Source organism: Candoia aspera, chromosome 4 (genome assembly GCF_035149785.1).
Source record: "Candoia aspera isolate rCanAsp1 chromosome 4, rCanAsp1.hap2, whole genome shotgun sequence".
NCBI classification, from domain to species: domain Eukaryota; kingdom Metazoa; phylum Chordata; class Lepidosauria; order Squamata; family Boidae; genus Candoia; species Candoia aspera.
In genome coordinates, this window is record NC_086156.1 from 25,931,591 (window position 1) to 25,953,164 (window position 21,574).

The window sequence follows — 21,574 nt, forward strand, 5'->3', positions numbered from 1 at the left end:
GGAACTGCTATGGCAAAACTGATCAGAAGAAATACTGCATTCACAGAATGAAAGACTAGTTGTTTTGTAAAATACACTTTATGAAAGCAAAGCAGAATCTGTATAAAACTTTTTAGCCATACTTTACATTAGAAACACATGACGTGCTTAAATTAATATTATGAAAACTATCAATGATAAGGCAACAGGCTTGTCTGTGCAATTTGTGGCTGATACAAATCAAGGTTTACAGCATAAAAGAAAAACTGAGAGGATGAGTGAAATATGGCATGAAGGGGAAGGAAAGGAAACAAGATAAATACTACACTGGAAGTAGATCTTAAACCAACTTTTAGATGAATACAAATAGTAAGTAACTATATCTATAACCAGTTAGACTTCAAAATGCCAAGTAAGGCTCCATCACAAAATAATTATTAAGCCACAGGTTTTAAAAACACCAACATTATTCACTCTTCCACTATTAAATTGCTGTCACTAGCTTACTAATTTAAGAACTAACAGCTTTGCTATTTCTCAGTTCAAATTAAATCCTAAGGTTTGTGGTTAGATTTATAATAATTGCCATTCTTTAACATCCTGGTGAAAGAAAAATAGAAGAAATACTTACGCAGCCCCCAGCAAGAATTTCTGCTGCAAAAGGGACAGAACCATCTCTGTGCATAAATTTGTCTCTCACAAAATCATTTACCTTAAAAAAAAAAAAACCAATTCAAATAAATGAATATCCTTTCATTTTTAAAGTCTAAATCTATTTTTAAAGTATAAAATTTATGTTTACCAGCAATTCTCTCTCTCTCTAGATACATATACATATATATGTGTCTGTGTGTTTTATAGATTTATAGTACAAAAATTCAAATATCAAAGGGTGTACATATATAAAGAAATTATGCTTTACATTCACACATTTCTGAATAATCCTTCAAAAAAATTGTACTACTTGTCAGTCAGATTCCAATTATATTATTGGGCAATAAAGTGAAAAGTAGCAATAAAGCTTTCTGCTTTTTTAAAACAAATATGTAAAGTTCCTGAATCAAACATTTAATTTGAAGTTGCCACATGAAAGATTCTCACCCAAAACACAAAAGGAAATAAATCACAAACATGTACCACAATCTACAATCAGAGTTTTCCCCAAGCAAAATAATACTGATGCATACTTTAAGCATACAACCACAGTAACTCGTTCTACTGGTAATTCAAAATAGCACATTAAGCATAACACTGTTTTGCTCTGAACTTACAGTAAGTTTTATGGCCTTTTCGGGAGCTACACCCAGCAACTGTGGCAGAAGACCTGTAGGATATAAAAAGTATAGCACTTCAGTTGACAAATAGGTAGTTGTTAATTTTGCTTCTTAAAGGGAATGGCATTTTAAGAGCTATTTTCACCTATTACCTTGAACAAGATTATCTGTATAGATACTGTATAAACCTGTCCTCACACCCCCACCCGCACCCCCTCTTCAGCATCGCATTGATTCAAACATTATCTATACTTGGAAATCTGAGAAAATGATAAGCATAATTGAAAAAGCTCTTATCTTTTACCTAGTTTTGCTTGGGCTCTTACAAATGTATTAGCTCTTACCCATGTCTCGGAAACCTAGAGAGCAAGATGGGCTTATAGACAGCAGGAGAATGATTGCCAAAGATAGTTACTGTTAGCTCCAATAGTTAAGAATCTGTTTTCTCTGTATTTCTTACTTCAGTCTTCTTTCCTTATATACTCTACTCTACTCTTTCACACAAACACACAAAAATAGATCATTGCATTTTTATGGTGCAACTTGCACTATGGCATTTATTTATTTGAATTATGTTCTGCCTTTCTATTACAATGACTATTCAAAACAGCTAACAACATTTCAGAAAGACTGAAATTAATACTGAGGTTTTGTTGTTTATTCGTTTAGTCACTTACGACTCTTCATGACTTCATGGACCAGCCCATGCCAGAGCTTCCTGTCGCTCATCAACACCCCCAGCTCCCCCAGGGACGAGTCTGTCACCTCTAGAATATTGTCTATCCATCTTGCCCTTGGTCGGCCCCTCTTCCTTTTGCCCTCCACTCTCCCTAGCATCACCATCTTCTCCAGGGTGTCCTGTCTTCTCATTATGTGGCCAAAGTATTTCAGTTTTGCCTTTAATATCATTCCCTCAAGTGAGCAGTCTGGCTTTATTTCCTGGAGGATGGACTGGTTTGATCTTCTTGCAGTCCAAGGCACTCTCAGACTTTTCCTCCAACACCACAGTTCAAAAGGATCAATCTTCCTTCGCTCAGCCTTCCTTATGGTCCAGCTCTCGCAGCCATACGCTACTACGGGGAACACCATTGCTTTAACTATGCGGACCTTTGTTCTCAGTGTGGTGTCTCTGCTCTTAACGATTTTATCGAGATTTGTCATCGCTCTTCTCCCAAGAATTAAGCGTCTTCTGATTTCCTCACTGCAGTCAGAATCTGCAGTAATCTTCGCACCTAGAAATACAAAGTCTTTCACTGCTTCTACATTTTCTCCCTCTATCTGCCAGTTATCAATCAAGCTGGTTGCCATAATCTTGGTTTTTTTGAGGTTTAGCTGCAAGCCAGCTTTTGCACTTTCTTCTTTCACCTTGATCATAAGGCTCCTCAGTTCCTCTTCGCTTTCAGCCATCAAAGTGGTATCATCTGCATATCTGAGACTGTTAATGTTTCTTCCAGCGATTTTAACTCCAGCCTTGGATTCCTCAAGCCCAGCACGTTGCATGATGTGTTCTGCGTACAAGTTGAATAGGTAGGGTGAGAGTATACAGCCCTGCCGTGCTCCTTTCCCCATCTTAAACCAGTCCGTTGTTCCGTGGTCTGTTCTTACCGTTGCTACTTGGTCATTATACAGATTCCTCAGGAGGCAGACAAGATGACTTGGTATCCCCATACCACTAAGAACTTGCCACAATTTGTTATGGTCCACACAGTCAAAGGCTTTAGAATAGTCAATAAAACAGAAATAGATGTTTTCCTGAAACTCCCTGGCTTTTTCCATTATCCAGCGGATATTGGCAATTTGGTCCCTAGTTCCTCTGCCTTTTCTAAAGCCAGCTTGTACATCTGGCAATTCTCGCTCCATGAATTGCTGAAGTCTACCTTGCAGGATCTTGAGCATTACCTTATTGGCATGTGAGATGAGTGCCACTGTTCGATAGTTTGAACATTCTTTAGTGTTTCCCTTTTTTGGTATGGGGATATAAGTTGATTTTTTTCCAATCTGATGGCCATTCTTGTGTTTTCCAAATTTGCTGACGTATAGCATGCATTACCTTGACAGCATCATCTTGCAAGATTTTGAACAATTCAGCTGGGATACCGTCGTCTCCTGCTGCCTTGTTGTTAGCAATGCTTCTTAAGGCCCATTCAACCTCACTCTTCAGGATGTCTGGCTCTAGCTCACTAACCACACCATCAAAGCTATCTCCGATATTGTTATCCTTCCTATACAGGTCTTCCGTATATTCGTGCCACCTTTTCTTGATCTCTTCTTCTTCTGTTAGGTCCTTGCCATCTTTGTTTTTGATCATACCCATTTTTGCCTGGAATTTACCTCCAATGTTTCTAATTTTCTGGAAGAGGTCTCTTGTCCTTCCTATTCTATTGTCTTCTTCCACTTCCACACATTGCTTGTTTAAAAATAATTCCTTATCTCTTCTGGCTAGCCTCTGGAATCTTGCATTTAATTGGGCATATCTCCTCCTATCACTGTTGCCTTTTGCTTTCCTTCTTTCTTGGGCTACTTCTAGTGTCTCAGCAGACAGCCATTTTGCCTTCTTGGTTTTCTCTTTCTTTGGGATGTATTTTGTTGCCGCCTCCTGAACAATGTTGCAAACTTCTGTCCAGAGTTCTTCCGGGACCCTATCTACTAAATCCAGTCCCTTAAATCGATTCTTCACCTCCACTGCATATTCCTTAGGAATATTAGTGAGCTCATATCTAGCTGATCTGTGGGTCTTCCCTAATCTCTTTAGTCTGATCCTAACCTGTGCAATAAGAAGTTTGTGATCGGAACTACAGTCAGCTCCAGGTCTTGTTTTTACCGACTGTATAGATGTCCGCCACCTTTGGCTGCAAAGGATGTAGTCAATCTGATTTCGGTGTTGTCCATCTGGTGAAGTCCATGTATAAAGCTGTCTCTTAGGTTGTTGGAAGAGAGTGTTTGTTATGCAGAGTGAGTTGTCTTGGCAAAATTCTATCAGCCTATGTCCTGCTTCGTTTTGTTCTCCCAGGCCACGCTTACCTGTAATTCCAGGTGTCATTTGACTGCCCACCTTAGCATTCGTCTCCTGTGATGAAAATAACATCTCTTTTAGGCATGTTGTCCAGTAAGTGCTGCAGATCCTCATAGAACTGCTCTACTTCAGCTTCTTCAGCATCTGTGGTCGGAGCATATATTTGGATCACTGTGATGTTAGATGGCTTGCCCTGAATTCGAATTGAGATTCTATTGTTTTTGGATTGTATCCAAGCACTGCTTTAGCCACTTTACTACTAATTATGAAGGCTAGTCCATTTCTTCTGTGGTTCTCTTGTCCACAGTAGTAGATCTGGTGGTCATTTGATGTGAAGTGGCCCATTCCAGTCTATTTCAGTTCACTGATGCCCAAAATGTCAAAAATCTTTACATCTCGCCAATAACCACCTCCAATTTGCCCTAGCTCATAGATCTTACATTCCAGGTTCCAATGGTGTGTTGGTCCTTAGAACATCAGATTCGCCGTTCATCACCAGCACCGTCAGCTGCTAGCCGTCCTTTCGGCTTTGAGCTAGCTGCGTCATCACATCTGGGGCTACTTGAACTCATCCTCTGTTCCTCCCCAGTAGCATTTTGACCATCTTCCGAACTGGGAGTCTCATTTTCCAACGTATCTCTGGTTGTACTGATCCATTTAGTTTTCACGGCAAGAATACTGGGGTGGGTTACCATTATCTTCGCCAGGGATCGCATTTAGTCTGACCTCTCTGTCATGATCTTCCCGTCTTGGGTGGCCCTTCACAGTTTAGCTCATGGCATCATTGAGGTGCTCAAGCTCCAGCATCACAACAAGGTAACTAATACTAAAGTAGTTACTGTAATTTGTTTCTATAATAACTCCCTTGTACTGCTGTACAAGACAGGCTGTGTACAAGGAAGCCATACTTCCATAATCCAATCTCATTTTTGCTACAATTCCATGTATAAGCTTCTAAGATGTAGGCAACCCAATGGTCTCCATATTTCCAGCCTGTAATGATCATTGCATGTTACAGATGACCATTAGTTAGACCTGATGGAAGCTGAGATCCAAAACACTGGAGGAGGATGTTAGGTTGTCTAGTCTTGCCATAGTGAGTGAAATTACATGCATAAGTGCCACTTGATAGTTATTACCAATATGAAAATAACTAATGGACCAACCAACCTGATGCCTATATACTCAGATGTCCCACTGAATTCAGTGGGCTTTATTCTCAGACAAGTCTGCATAGGAATGCAGTCTCTGTGAAGAAAATAAATGTAAAGTCTGGCCAATTTTTAAGGAGTGGGCCTAGGTTGGTAGTCATGAACCACATAAGACCCCAGGTTCAGTCCTTAGAATCTGGTTTTAAAAGATCATGTGAAAAAGCAGGGAAAATACTCTTCCTAGACAACTGGAGAACCATTGATAATTCAGAACTACTGAGCTCTTGTTTTGGCTCTGTATTCTTTGAAAAGAAAATATATATTCCATCAGGCAACTGTGAAAAGCAGGATGAAAGAGCAGGATTAAAGCTTGAGCCTAACAGAAACACGGCCAGGGATTGTCTATTGACTTTGAGTTCAAATCTCCAGAGTCTAAGGGAGAGGGAGAATTATACGATTGTAATTATCTGTTGGAGAGAAGGTTGGAAGTCATTATATTTCATAACTTTAGTTTTTCTTTCCTTTTTTTCTTGCACCTTTTTCTTTCTTCTTTCCTTTCTTTTCTACCTTTTTCTTTAGATTTGACTTCTATTGTATGTAATTCTCAATAAATATAAACGGGGAAAGCAGATCTGGTGAACTATTTATCAGTCAATCTGACCTTCAGATACTACAATATCTCTACAATTCTAGAGTTAGGGTTGGAATGGAGAGAGGTATCAAGAGATGCTAAAAGATTCAGTCCTGGATTCTGTATTCTTAAATTTTTTTTATTAATGACTTGGAAAAAGAGAGAATGTGGCAGACAACACAAAATCAGATGAGATACCTAATACCGTAGAACAGGGTTTCTCAACCAGGGTTCCGTGGAACCCTAGAGTTCCACGACAGGTCACTAGGGGTTCCCTGGGAGATCATGATTTATTTCAAAAATTATTTCAAATTCAGGCAACTTCACATTAAAGGCAAGTTTCATTCTTTATTTTTAGTTTAAGAACACTGTTAATGCCTATATACAGGCCTACACATGAAACGAATATAATAATTTTGTAACTTCTGGCCTATATTTGAGGCTGAATGTGCAGGGGTTCCCTGAGGCCTGAAAAATGTTTCAAGGGTTCCTCCAGGGTCAAAAGGTAGAGAAAGGCTGCCCTAGAAGATAAAAATAAGAATCAAAGCAATCTTGTTAGACAAATAGACTGAAAATAAAAGAGTTAGACTGACAAATGGAAAGTTATTCACTTAGAAAATATAAATGAAATGCACTTGGCTTGTTAATAGTACTTCTAAAAAGACCTTGAAATAGTAGTTGATTACTAACTGAATATGAGTTAGAAATGTGAAGTAGCTGAGAAAAAAAGCAAACATAATTTTAATTGCATCAACAGAAGTATAATTTCCAAATCACAGGAACTAATGCTTTATTCTGTTTAGTCCCACCTCAAGTATTACGACCAATTCTGGGCATTAAACTAAGACAACCTGTATTAAGTTCAGGGAAGAGGAACAGGGATGACTGAGGACAAGAAACTAAGTCCTACAAACAAAGTTTGTAAACAGGAACCTTTACCTTACTCTTTGGAAGGTTTTCTAATGTTCAGTTGGAACTGATATAAATGTAACATAAATCCATTGTTCTGTATTCTGCATTTTGGGATGATAGTGAAGAGATCCTAATCCTTGTTCATGGACATCCTTACAAGTTCTTGAGGAGTGCTATCATATCCCCCCTCAGTCTTCTCTTCTTAAGGTAAAACATTCCCACTTCTGTCAAAGCTCAGAAAGCACCAAGGACTCCACCGGCATGTATATTGTGCCTCAAAGTGGATTAAAACAGAAAACTCTAAAGTAATAATCCTATGCACTTTGTTGTTGTAAATAAAATTAATCATTCCAAAGATGCACACAGTAAGTCCAAGCTATTCTATTCTGGGGTCATGCTTGTACAAAGAAATATTTCATTTACAGTCTGGAATTCCTGTTCAACATTTTTACGTTTCAGATATAGAGTAGCAGATTTGATAAAATTTACAAGCAATCTGATGAAAATTTTCAAAATGTCCCACGGATGGATAAAAAGGAAAACTAGTATAAAACATCATGTGGATGTCGACTGGATTAATACACTTTATAAGAATGTAAAGGGCAGATGTTGAAGGAGTTTCCAGTACACTACAGATTTGTTTCATATATGACAATAATGATCTAAAAATTAATTTTTAATTGCAAGTGAATGGCAGTGCTATAAATCCCTGGCTTTAAAATAATAGCCTGAAAAGATTCTAAGATCAACCAAAATTTGAGATGTTAATAGTGTGCATATAGGTCAGGGTAACAGTTTTCACATGAATTTAATAAATTCATGAGATTAAATGTGAAATCTGCTTGTTCTTTTCTAAACATGCATACATGTGTTCAGTTTCTAGATTAGCACTACAGCAATCAACCAAGATCAGAGACAGAAGATTTTAAAGGACAAGGTTATTCTGGCATTCTATATCATGTACTCAGAAACTATCAAGAACAGAAAAAGAAAAGTAAAATAAGTGAGGGGAGGGGGGATGGAAATAAAATATTTGCCAGAAGGAAGCAGATGTAACTCTGCAGTACAGCAGATGTTTTGCATCAGAAGGTCTAATATTCAACCCCAGGCATATTCAGTGCTTAAGAACAGATAGAAGGGCTGGAAAACAGAGCCAGTCACAGTCAACAATATTGCATTAATAAACTAGGGAACTGATTCCATGTAATGTAGCTTCACACCCTTTAAGTTTTTAAAAACAGTGAGCAATAGCTGTATTAAAATAAGAACTAGTATCCCAAAACATCAACTTATCAATGCTGTGCAGCAAACCAGGAAACAGGTGTGAATTAGGAAAAAATTATACTGTACATCTAATAAATCAGATCTATCCCAAGATTTGTTGGCTCTGAAGCAAGTTAAAGAAATAATTTTTACTAAAAATACACACACACACACGCACACAAATTCCCTTCTCATCCCAATGGGTGGTATGTGTCTTCCTCAACCTCAGGTCCCCTACCAGAGGCCTGGGAGTTTGGTTCTGCGCAGTATCTTAGCTGTTCCTAGCGCTGCACTCTTCTGGACAGAGCTCTGATGTTGTTCCTGGGATCTGTTGGAGCCACTCTCTAAGCTTGGGGGTCACAGCCCTGAGTGCCCCTACCACCACTGGGACCACTTTGGCCTTCACTTTCCATATCCTCTCTAGTTCCTCCTTCAGGCCCTGGTACTTCTATATACATATATACACACACACATACACACACACATGTATATATAATTTATCTGTTAAACAGTAGAAGTTACTAAAATTCATATGAAAGGAAGCCTAGATATGTCTATTGCCAGACTCACCTGCATTTTAACATTCCCCTCCTTGCTTATTCTTTTTTTAAAAAAAATATTTATAATCTCAGAGGTTCTTATATTTCCACAGTTGAGATTAAATAAATCCTTATGAACTGAGATTTATCTTATCTGCTACAACATGGGGGGCTGCGAGAATCATACTTCCTATGGTTTCCAATGATCAAGATTCCATATGTCTTTGTGGTTTCATCTTCTCCCACCATTGCATCTAGCTATATAGTGAAAATGAAACTGCTGGCAACTCATTCACAGAGGTACTAGAAAACTGAACAGCAGTTTGTCTCCTCAGCAACGAAACTGCTATTTGGCATGATTGAAACAATTTTTTTCTGAGTAGATATATATCACTTATTTGGATCATTGGTCCTTCGCTACAAGAGAGACATAGATAAAACAATTGATGTACCAGCTCATGATTTCTGATGATTTATTATGTTTATTCTGAAGCTACAGTGTTGACCTCTTGGTCACTATTGCTATGTGCATTGTAGAAATATGTTAAGGGGAAGCTATTAAGTAACATCAGAGGACTTCAAATGTCTCTGACAGCTGGCTTTGAAGCAATTGTGCATTTTGCATAGAAGTGGCTGCTCTTGTTTCATATCAGACATGCTAGGAGAAAGTGCAGCAGCAAATGGAGAAAACGCTTTTAATAATTCGCTACAGAGGAAAAAATACAAAACTTTCCTAACATTATAATGTGGAAACTATGAAAACGTTCAGGAATGATATTTTAGCAAGAGGATTTGCTGGCATGGTTGGGGTGAGGGGCCAGATGCAGCCCCAATGAAGATACATTATCCAAATTGGTAACAATCTGTGCAATGCAGCTCACACTCTGTAGCCCAAAACCTAGAGAATGCCAAATGCTCCCATTTGGGGACAAGATGGATGAACAGAACTGTAAGAAAATCCAAACAGGCATCAAACCTCTTGCACTCCCTTGAATTAGAACTAAAACATCTGGATACTGACCTCTGTACAGCCCAAAGAATCCTTCATAACGTAGCACTTTCTTGAAGCAATCAAAGCTATTCTTGTACATCAGCTCTCCAACAAATGACCCAGTGGAGCGCTGGTTCTGCATTCGTGTTTTCACCAGATCAATTGGATACACAGCAGTGGCTCCAACAGCTAATAACAAGGAAAAAAATTCTTTTTGTATTAAGTTTCTCAGCATGAGGTTTATTTAAAAAAAGTAAAGGTAAAGGTTCCAGTTTAGTCCTGTCTGACACTAGGGGGCGGTGCTCATCTCCGTTTCATGGCTGAAGAGCCAGAGTTGTCCGAAGACACTTCCGCGGTCATGTGGCCAGCACGACAGTCATGGAATGCTGTTACCTTCCCGCCAAAGCAGTACCTATTTATCTACTCGCATTTGCATGCTTTTGAACTGTTAGGTTGGCAAGAACTGGGTGAGTGTGGGAGCTCACTCCGTCACGCAGTGCTCAGGTCTCGAACCGCCAAACTTGCAACCTTCTGGTCGACAAGCCTGGTGTCTTAACCACTGAGCCACCACAGCCCCTTTTAGGTTTATTTAAAGCTCATAAATTGCATGAGTGACTAGCCAAGGAGCATAATGTTCAATTCCCTCCCTCTGGAAAAAAAAAAAACCTCCCACCTCCCTTCTTCCCATCCAGTATCAGACTTTTCCTGAATTTCAAAGAAGTTTTTACTGTGCTGCACTTGGCTGCTATTTGATAGGAGCAAGAAAGGAAAAATTGCACAAGATATTGGGGAATTAATGGCAACAAAGCTAGGCAAGTGCCTCTTCTACCTTTTCATGGAAGCCCCCATTTCAAGATCAATTTCTTTTGCTTGAGAGAAGTTATGAGCCAAAATTTATGACAAAATAACCCAGAATCTGAATTCAAACTGACCCTACAGGGAGAAGCGAATGGGTTTTAGCAAATGTTCATTGTGTTAGGCATATGAAAATAGCCATTTTTAAAATTTTTAAAGTTAAAGTGGACAAACCATATAGCCTCTCTCTTTGTTTTAATGAAGCTAAGTTAATGTTTGCAAACAGATGGAGACAGGAGTGATACAAAGGAATCTACAATTAAGATACTACATACTAAGAGTGATAGTCTATAATAAGAGTATGTATTAATTAGTATATATACTAATATATTAAATGTTAGTATATATTACATATTAGTATGTATTAATTAGTATATAATATATACTATCTAGTTTTATATCAATTAGTATACAATATGTACAAATAGAGAAGTCAATTCTCCAAGCGTTGGTGTTACATAGCCCTAACAGGACATAAAAGGGAGATATCACCAAGTTTTGCCAATTGAAAAAAAGAAGATAATTCTTCCCAAACATTAACAGGTCAGTAACCAACGTGCCACCAGCTTTTACTGTTGTTGGAACAATGGGTTTCGAGTGTTTGCCATTCCTTGCTATTTGTTATTTTATGGTTTTTAATCTTATTACTCTAAGCAGACTGTAATCCGCATGATCTCCTGCATGAAGTGGCATATAAGTCTGAATAAATAAAACCAGAGAGCCAGTTTGGTGTGTTGGTTAAAGGAACCAGGCTGTAAACAGGGACACCATGAGTTCTAGTCCCCCTTAGGCACAAAGCCAGATGCATGACTTGGGCCAGTCACTCTTTCAGCCCTAGGAAGGAGGCAACGGCAAACTACTTCCAAAAACCTTGCCAGGAAAACTGCTTGGACTTGTCCAGGCGGTTACCAGTAGTCAAGAATGATTAAAAGGGAAAATAATAGTAATAATAATAGTAGTAATAATAATAATATAAGCTACTGTTGTCAAGAGAATAGTAGCACTGAGATAATTCTGAATGTCAAAAAAGGAGCAGCTTGTTAGACTAGGATTTTATTGTTGTATTTTTACTGCTGAGGAAAAGAACAAGGATCTGTGGTACTTTTCCCTCAGGTACGAAAATAAACTGGCTTGCCCCAGCTTGTTCACAGCCTGATTCAGGGGCAGTGGCAATATTCGTGCAAGTGATGAAGTGTTTCGTGCTGTCTCTTCTGAGCATATTCAGAGGGCACAGGAAGCTGATGATTGTTGTATTTGTATGGAATAGAGGATTCTGGGGGAAAAGGCACAGCTGGAATAAATTCTGAACAGGAACACTGCACAGCATTAGATTTAGAGAAATCTAAGCCCATTTGGGTTTTAATGAAAAAGTAGGTAAGTTTTAAAAAGTCAGTCAATAATCAATCCATCAGTCAATCAGGGAAGAATCCAAATAGCAAAGGTCGAATTATTTTTGATACAATGACAATAAGATGAAAAGCTTCTTCATGTAAAAAATAAAAAAAGGATAACGAAGGTCGAGAGCAATGCAGAGGAAAAAAAGTCAGGCTAATATTTCTGTCATTCATTCATTAATTCACTAACCTCCAGCAACTGAACCAAGGGCAAACCTGTATGCAGATTCTGCTATCTGGATGAGAATAGGTCGAGACACATCAGTTGGCGCTTGCTGCAAGATTTCAAATTTAGGGAGAAGATTTGGGGCAGTAAAAGGGAGGAGGAGGAGGAGGAGGAGGAGGAAGGGGAGGGGAAATCAGATTAATATGGAACAGATGTGTAAACAATACTTGGATAGCAAAAAAGCCACAGTCACAAAGAAAACACATTTCATCCTAAAATTCTTGTACCTTTGAGACATCTTGGGCTTCAGTAAGGTGGCTACAACATGTACTATCAAGCTGCCTTGAGGAGGTAATGCAGTTTATAATGTTTGCTTCATTCGGTATAAAAGTGAGCACTGATCAACTGAAGGCAAAGTGGCCTTCTTTCCATAATTATCACTAATTTACAGAGGAACTCTTTCAAGTTTTGAGCTGTCTGCACCTAAAAAAAATACCAGCTTGTCCACCACTATCCCTGTGTTCCAGTTACTATTTTAAAAGCTCTATCATGATTTAATGTGAAAAAAAATCTGCTTCTGTTGCAAAAATGCTTTCCAGAAAAGTATGTCAAAGCTTGTATTGAATACATGGGACATGACTGAAAATAAGTTATTTTCCTTCACTCATTTTCATTATATGGCCTGTGCAGCTATGGTGTCATGAGTACTGATGGCGAGCAGGAGGGGGCCCCTATCCAGGGGGGAAAACGCATGCGTAGTACTGAGGAATTAAGCAGCCATTCAAAGAGACACAGATCAGACCCACCTTAACTTTTGGGGTTTATCTGTCTGGGTTTTTCCCACGCTTCTTCAGTTTGTTAGGATTTTCTGTCTTATGTAGCAGTAATAAACACTAGAGACCTACTCCTTGTCTCAGCGTGATTCCTGACTGTTAGGACATATGGGAAGGTATGGGAATAGAGTTAAAAGCAAGTATACGAGGAGGTTAAGGGAGCATTTTTATCTATGTGCTATGAAGATGTAGGAGGAATTGGGACAGTTTAATTTAATTTCTCAAATTAAAAAAATAAAACATATATTGCACCCTGACCAGTTATTTAATCTTAATCAGAAGCAAGACCTTAACATTAGAACTTATCTGGGGTCAGTAAAAATGGTTTAAAAATTGGGGAAACTGGTAATGTAATTACAACATTAAAATGCTTTTTAAGGGAGTGTAAACATATTAGTTAAAATCCAGATCAGTGAAATCCCAGTTAGATCCAGAATATTACACATGCTATTTTCTTTTTGTTGCATAAAATACTGGCACTTAATCTTCTCTACAATCAGGCAAAAGGAAGTTGTCTTACACTTGCTTCATCTATCTTAGCTGTCTTCACTGATTGACTGAGAGTGGTTTCTAAGTTCCAGACGGGCATGATCCCTAACTTTGTGTGGAGAAGCCTATGCAAAATTGGCATATCTGTCAAACTCCATTTTACTCAGGTTCACATTTTTCCAACTTATTCATCTAATTTTCTGCATCATCTATGTTTCTTTTTTTTAAAATACAAACTTTCACATGCATTTTCATGCATATTTTCCAAAATATGCTCAATCTTGCCTGCAGATTTCCTCACATGCCCATTTTTGCAAGGACTTTCTCCCAATAAAATGACTCCTTATCTGTATTTTCAGTTACCTGTACATTTTTTAGTTTTGGAAAATTGCATTGCAACATTCAGAAAAGTGTGACTATCAAAGTATGATGATTGTGCTTTGGTTCAAGTATCTGTATAGGTTTGAGAAGTACAAATAAGGTAAATTCATATCAAAATATGCTCCAACTAAATTTCCTACCCATCCTCAACTATAAAGCTTCTCTGGAGTTTTCAGATATTTTTGCAATGCAGTGAACAGGAATTACTGGGGAAAAGAGGATATAAAATCCCTGGATATGTGAAGACTTTGTTATGCTTAAAAAGGTCTTGCTTAGTTATAGTAACACTCCATCTGTAGCTTATGCTATGTAGTTTGCAGTGCAATATATTTCTTATTATGGATCTCAGCTGATCACAAAAAAAAAAAAATAATGTACATGGTGAATTCTCCACTCAGGAGCCCTAACAATGTAACAGTGCTAGCCACAGGGATTGGTAACATTCATAGAAAATCTTGATGTCAATGCCAAGAAAGTAATGTTGGATTTAGAACCTACCACTTAAATAGAATATTTGTAGAATTGGAGATTTACAAAATACCTTGAAAATCATGGAATCAGATACTTTGGAGATCATGTAGTCAAATTCCCCTCATAGTGCAATCCCAAAACATGGCTGGCTGGTCTCTGTTTAAATATGTCCATCATAAGGGAACCTACCAGTTTCTCAGGCGCCCCTTAATTTTCTTTCCATGCCAACTGTTTTATCTGGTTGTTTGTTTGTTTTCAGTCTTGTTATCACTCTGGTTACTCTTCTCTAGTTTGCCAATGTATTTGTGTATAACTGATAACACTGATTAGGCTGGTACTATTATTTCTTGAGAAATAGACACTGAAACTTGGATAATGATAAGGCTAATTTGCCTTATTTGCCTTAACTCTGATAAGCCTAATTTGCCTTATTTTTTATATCAGCCACATCTCACCACTGGCTCACAGTCAGCATCTGATCTACTCAGATCAAAATTTTCCTACAGTACTTGCATTTTTGGCTTCTAAATGCAGAATTTTACCTTTATCTCTGTTGAATGTCATCTTGTCAGTTTTGCCTCTATTAAAATCCTAGTAGTAGTGACTACTATTCCTCCTAGATTTGTGCTGTCCTCAAGTAGTGTTTAGGAAAATGATAAATAGCACAGGATCCATTAAGGAATCCTAACGTTCTCCACTAATGAATGAAATATTTTGAGTAGAGTAGCTTTACCAGCTGTTGAGCCAACAAATACTAGGAGCATTCAACCAATATTTTACCATCTTGTCATCATGGGAGACTTTGCAATAACTAGCAGATACCTCCCCTGCCCACACATACTTCTCGCTCCTAATATTGCTGAAGGTACATTTTAAAATTATTTTTAGCATTCCATTCATTTTGGACTTTTGCCTTTTGATATTTTCTATTATAGCTTGTAGAGAGGCTGGGAAAGAAATGGGAAAGATGGCAGAAGCCAACAGATTTTCTCAAAAACTGCAACTCAGCCCAGGTGGACAAAAACATGGCAAAAAGCATTTCCAAAGAGAGTCTGCCTTAATTTACTCATTAGAAATGAGTCTTGGAAATTCCTAACATGGTTTCCAAGATTCTGTATTTACCCCAGAGGAGCATTAAAATCTATATAATTCTCCCTTCCTTGGTCTTCGCTAGCTAGATGGGCTTTGGCACTTTCCTTTTCTTTAGTTATATATGCGCCTTCCATACCCAATATACATTCCTTTTGAATTTCAGTTTGTCAGAAAACTCTTTGTACTGTATATCATAGTTTTACTTTCAAGTAGAAATACCATAGTTCTGTGCTCTCAATATTCAGATTGTCCCACTGGTCCCAAACTTCTTTTCCCTTTCAGAATTCCTAGCTGTTGAGTCCTGCCCAAACCTGGTGGCATCTGCAGCAGCTTCCAATATGGGCCCCATTTAATAACTCTAGTCTTTAATCTCTGGGTAATCTTCCATACAGGTTTTATGAGTAAACTGCAAGAAAACATCCTCCTATCATACTTACTTCTAAAGCAAAGCTAAAAATATACTGTTGTTGTAGGGTGATTTTGGGTGGGAGGAGGCAGCCAAGTGAGGAGGGCCTGGCTCAAGGCCTATTACACCCAAAAATGTAGCCTGTATCAACTCATTGTGGTCAAACTGGCGTCTGTGCACAGACTCAGAGTGGGGAGGGTGGGGGAACCTTCCAAGCTCTCAACATACAGAATTTGGTTTGACTTAAGTGATAGCTTTAGAAAAACAGAACTACACCCAGGTCTGTGTCAGTTTTCAATATATACAAGAGACCAATAAAATGTTTTTAAAAGTTGGCAAAGACATTTTCATTGTCTTTTGCATCATATCATTTTCTAATACCAAAGCTCCTTAAAAAAATACAAATTAAGATTAAAGAAAAAAATCCTATGATCTTAATTATTTTAAACTATTTTGAGAGACTAAAGAGTACAACAAACAGGCAACACAAAATGCCAAAATCCTATATAAATTTACCTGGGATAAACTTAGCACTTTTGTTTTCTGGTTGATCTGAGTGATCCAACTTCAATATGCATTTGTTTAAAAAAATGCCACTTTGCTTTATATAATCCACAAAAAGAGTAGGTGTAGCTTCACTGCAACAGAATGGGAACTCAACAGACTTACGTAAGAAAGGACTGCACAAGGTAAAAGTAGCATTTGCATCAACCCTCCGCATCCTTCCCGTACCTGTCTCTGAGCCTCAGCAAGGTTGTAGGGCAAAGTTCCTTCTTCCAAAGGTGCAATTCTTTCAATATCAGCCATTGTCAGGCGTCTGAGGAAGCAAGCAATCACAAAAGTTAATTTTGCATCAACTGCTATAGAAAAATAAGATACCTGCAACGGTGGGCAGTATTTTGTTCAACCATACTGTTTCACTTTTTTTTTCCACAGCAAAGAAAAGGGTAATTTCAACTTACCCCCGTGGCTCATATAAATCTGCTAACTGGAACAAGATGTCAACTTCCATGGGTGTAACCTGGCCAAATTTCTGAGCTGCCAGAACAAACTCCTCTGCAATAGAAGAAGGGGTGGTGGGTGGGGAATACAGAAGGGAAAACTAATCAAACAACATGGAGAGCTATCCACAAAGGTCCCAGGAATCACCAACATTTAGTATTAAACCAATACGCTGTAAAGGAAGGGGGAAAATACCACAAATGGCATGCCTGCCACTGTGTAAATGTATGTTTAAATGCTCTATCCATCATGCAAAAAAGAGGAACAGTCTGCCTTTACAGCTTAGTTCTAACAGCAGGATTTAGGATATCTGACATACGGTATCAATCAGTTGTGGGTCAGAGTGGAAAAAAAGAGAGAGGAGAGAGAAGAAATGGAGACAGAGATATGGAACTTTGCTTGCATGTGTGTCCCAGTAGGTCATATTAATGGAGGTTTGGCACTACAGAGGGAGTTCTCTATAAAAGCGGTTAGACAGAGCTGATAACATCTTGTTCCAGGCTTGTAGATCAGCTTACTGCAATGCCAATACAACTTTATGGAATTCTTCAACAATCCTTGAAGGTCACTTTAATAGGCTGCCAATTTGGCACCAATCCTAGGAAGTTTTTATACTTTAAAAACATCTTTGCATCCACTGTTCACTCACTGTTCAGCCCTACCTAAGAACTATGATCTTTGACAGGATTTAAAAATAAAAATTTAAGTCAAGATAGGTTCACCAGTTAATTGTAACAGACGAGTGCATCTGAAAAAGGGAAAGCACAAACAACAGATACATGCAATTCCTTTTATGCTTATAAAATATTTTTATATTGTTCATCATATAATACCAGAGGGGGGGACTGTTTATCACTGTATACCCATCCCACTGATATCCTAAAAAGATGAGGGGGAGGGGAACATTTCCGGAAAAAGATTCATTACTGAATTTCAACTAACCTTTAGTAACTTCCACATTTTTTCTATGTCCAGCCAGAGTACTATAGATTTTCCTAATAAGTTCCATGTTATTAAGAAGGGTATTAAATCCATTAAAATAGGAAAAACTGACTTGATGAGAAGTGGTACCTCCAGCAGCCTAGAGCAGAGAAAGTAATGACAAAAGCAGGAACAGAAAAAGAAGGTATTAGACAGGAGTTTATATTTATATTTTAATCATATAACTTGAATATTTGCTGTAAGGTGGGAGAGGCTTGTGGAAGATCGTTAGCTTTTAAAAACACCAATGGAAGTAGCAAGGGATTTTTAAAATGCAAAATATAAAAAAGACCATAATAGATTCTTAAGTTACTGAAGCTAATCATGACCAGTGCACAAGCTTTTCCCCCTGTTCCAGTGAAACCTAAACAAATACATATGCAGGATTATAACATGGCCAGTGGTAATTTACAGAGTTCAAGTTTCAATTCCGTTGCAGTCAAAAAAAGGTTTATAATGTGTTTTATTTCCTCTAATGAGCAAATATTAAAGGCTTAAAAATGCCAACTTTATTAATGTACAAAATTGGGTGGGGGTGGAAACCATAAAATTAAATCATGATATGGTAAAAAACAGAAAAGGGGGATGTCATTGTCTTAATATTTAAATCTAGAGAGTATCACATCATATGCATCCAGCAATGAAATGTTCTCTTAAGATTTTTCAAGCTTTGCTTTTACAACTGATTCCCTGAAGTAACTGAAAAGCCTATCTTTAAAATACATATTTTAATGTTACCACTTTAATCAAACATTAAGCGTTCTTGCAAGTAAATCTTTTCAGTATCCATCAGACAAACCCAACTGAGTAATTCTGACAGGTAAGACATAATATGTTGCTTTTCCCAGCAGAGTAGAACAGATATTTTTGTGCCACAAACTGAGTTGACTTTTTAAACATGGGAAGATAATTCCAGAATATGAATGGAGCAATTTGTCCATCAGTAATAATTTGGGGAAAACTCACATTAATGAAAATGGCTTGCGTACAATATAAATTTCATGCATCTCAAAATGTAAAATTGTAGCCCAGCAAATATCATCCTCTTTCTGTAATATAACATACAGCATTGATCAGCAGGCTGCAGAATTACTTCAGACAAAGAAATGCTTCCTACATTGAATTCTTATAAAATGAGTAACCTCAGAGGTAAGGAGATTACAAGTTGCGTATACATGTGGGACATTGCAAAAATGTAAGTATTTTCTGCAGTTTGTGGGGGGGTAGAATTCCCTTTTTAATTTTTTTTTCTTGAAACGTACACACAATTTCCAACATGAATGTACTTTACAAGTAATCAGGTCACAGGCCCATCCAGATAGTTTTCAATCGCTGGCTCTTCAAAGTCTCAAAAAGAGTCTATCTTTACACTGTTATCTGAATTCCCTAAACTGGAACCACAAGGAATGAAACTTGAACTCTTGTGCATTCAAATCAAATACTCAACCACTAAGCTATGGACCCTTAACAAAAGGAATCAAGTTGAACAGGGTTACGGAAACATTTTCAGTCAGAAGGCCAAATTCCAACCCATTACATGACATTCCTGTTATGTGTAGGGCCAACCTAATGTGAATCTCCAAATCTATTTAGGTTGAACTTAAAATGTAATTCTATGAACACTATTTATAAATAGAAACCATTGGATCCATTGGACCATGTATATCTTGTATAAACAGCACCCCAAAAAACCAAAGCTGTAAATTTGAATAAAATTTACTAACATACACAAAAGTCATTAGTCATTCAGCCTATGCATGGCTTCAGTGGTGCTTACTGATTAATAAGTATACGTAACTTCATGTCTTTACATTGAGAATAAGCAGTTTTTAACATCCCAAGTCTGTCTCAAGGCTGTCACAGAGGTTCTTTTAACTGGATATGCCATAACGTTGAAATGAGTCTCTTGGAACGCTTACATATAAATTTGATAAATAAATAAGTCAATATTACCGCCCATTGGGGGAGAGGGGCAGTAATATAAAACAAACAAACAAACAAACAAACAAACAAAAGCAAGCGAATATTTGTAGCTCAGGGTTGAACTGTGGAGTCCTTGGTGGTCTCTGAGCCTTGTTGTTTTCTTGTAGACATTTCATTGCCAGACTAGGCAACATCATCAGTGAAAATGTTGCCTAGTCTGGCAATGAAACGTCTGCAAGAAAACACCAAGGCTCAGAGACCACCAAGGACTCCATAAATAAATTAGTCTATCACACCACTTATGGGCTGTGAAATGGCCATTTGGCTGAAAGTTTGCATTTAACTGCATTGTACAATGTCTTCAAAACGGCGTCTTAACGAAGGACCATCCATTCAGTTATAAATCCTGGGCTCCTAATCTCTCTTCTTCAATTTCTTGACCATAAGAACATGAGAGATGTTCAGTGATTTCTGCAGAAATTTATATCCATTAATTAAATTTAAAGAATGGTGTGTGTGTGTGTATTTCATTTAAAGCCAAGGTAACTTCTTTAATATAATTTCTTTAATATTATTCTTTAATATCAACTCAGATGATAGATTCTTTTGAAAGCCTAAATAAACTTTTGACTAAAAAAAAATTTCAACTCTTTGTACTTGGAATTCATGTTGAGTCTATTTTAGCAAGTTATCAAAAACTGACCATGAAGTTAATTCGTAGTTTGTACTATGCTCTGCTAAAAATATATAAATTGTAACCTTTCTAGATTTTGTTGTGGGGATTGTACAGGAAGTAAATTATTAGTATATGTTTGGTGGAAGTGCCCAAACAGTCATTACTTTTGGTCAAAAGTATTTGAGGAAACCAGAAAGATTACAGAATAATCTTTTACAATAAACCCAGTCACTGATTTTTTGCATCTCTATCCCTATTCTTAACCCTTTTTTTTTAAACTGAATATTTACCACAAAATATCAAAAAAAATTATTTTGATCAGTGGTGTGAAAATAACTTTGGCTGAAAAATAAACAGAACAGTAAAAAAACTTTGAAGAACTCTATGACTAAGGATGGGTTTATTTAAATCTGGTCACTATTTTTAACTACTGTAATGAAGATTTTCCTAATACGTTAGCCTTGTCTGCAGAAATACTGTGGCTAGAACATGGATGTTTAAATTGACTGGATTTCTCCTTAACCTTATAAAATGAGCAAGAGAAAGACTTCCAATGATTTTTAAAATTTGATTTTATTTCATTTTTAGTTTTCCTTTTTAAATTCTTTTTTCCTTTTTAAATTTTTTTGTTTTTGTCATCATGTTTTGCTAGTTTAATAAAAAAAAGTGATATTTTTAATACTAATATTATAGCTATCTAAGATCAGAATTCAATATAAAATAGATACTGATATTACTACCTTAGGTTCTGACTAAGAGATACTATTAGCAGAACAATTTTCTTCCTTACCAAAAAAAAAAAAATCAAAGGAAGGAAATAACTATAATGCAGATGCATTAGAAGGTGGTTGCTATGTTACTAGTCCAAAGAAACTAAACATTATGAAGCTGGTGTATTTCACCTAAAAAAATCCTATCCTGAACAGGCTTCATAATGAGATTCCTTGGTAAACATTGAATTATTTTTAAAAGAAAATAAACCTTTGAATGTGCAAAGGAACTGAAATATATTGCTAATCAATATACATATTCTTAAGTCTGCATACATTCATTCTTGTGAGGCTAAATATTTTTCAAAGAATTTTTAACTCATTTCCAATTGTACCTATTCATCATTTTAAGGACTTTGTGCACAATCTTCCCAGGTACATT

General features: G+C 37.2%; 1 protein-coding gene across 3 annotated transcripts in view; it reads right to left on the reverse strand.

Moving 5' to 3' along the window:
• Window positions 1–21,574, reverse strand: part of SLC25A13 (solute carrier family 25 member 13) — a 123,611-nt gene that overhangs the window by 32,217 nt on the left and 69,820 nt on the right. For all 3 annotated transcript variants that reach the window (XM_063303665.1, XM_063303664.1, XM_063303666.1), the window contains 7 exons: window positions 17,785–17,923; window positions 16,803–16,896; window positions 16,573–16,657; window positions 12,193–12,277; window positions 9,784–9,942; window positions 1,251–1,303; window positions 611–691 (listed from right to left, as the gene is read on the reverse strand). In XM_063303665.1, the coding sequence (XP_063159735.1) occupies window positions 611–691; window positions 1,251–1,303; window positions 9,784–9,942; window positions 12,193–12,277; window positions 16,573–16,657; window positions 16,803–16,896; window positions 17,785–17,923 (696 nt within the window). The remainder of the gene's footprint in view (window positions 1–610; window positions 692–1,250; window positions 1,304–9,783; window positions 9,943–12,192; window positions 12,278–16,572; window positions 16,658–16,802; window positions 16,897–17,784; window positions 17,924–21,574) is intronic.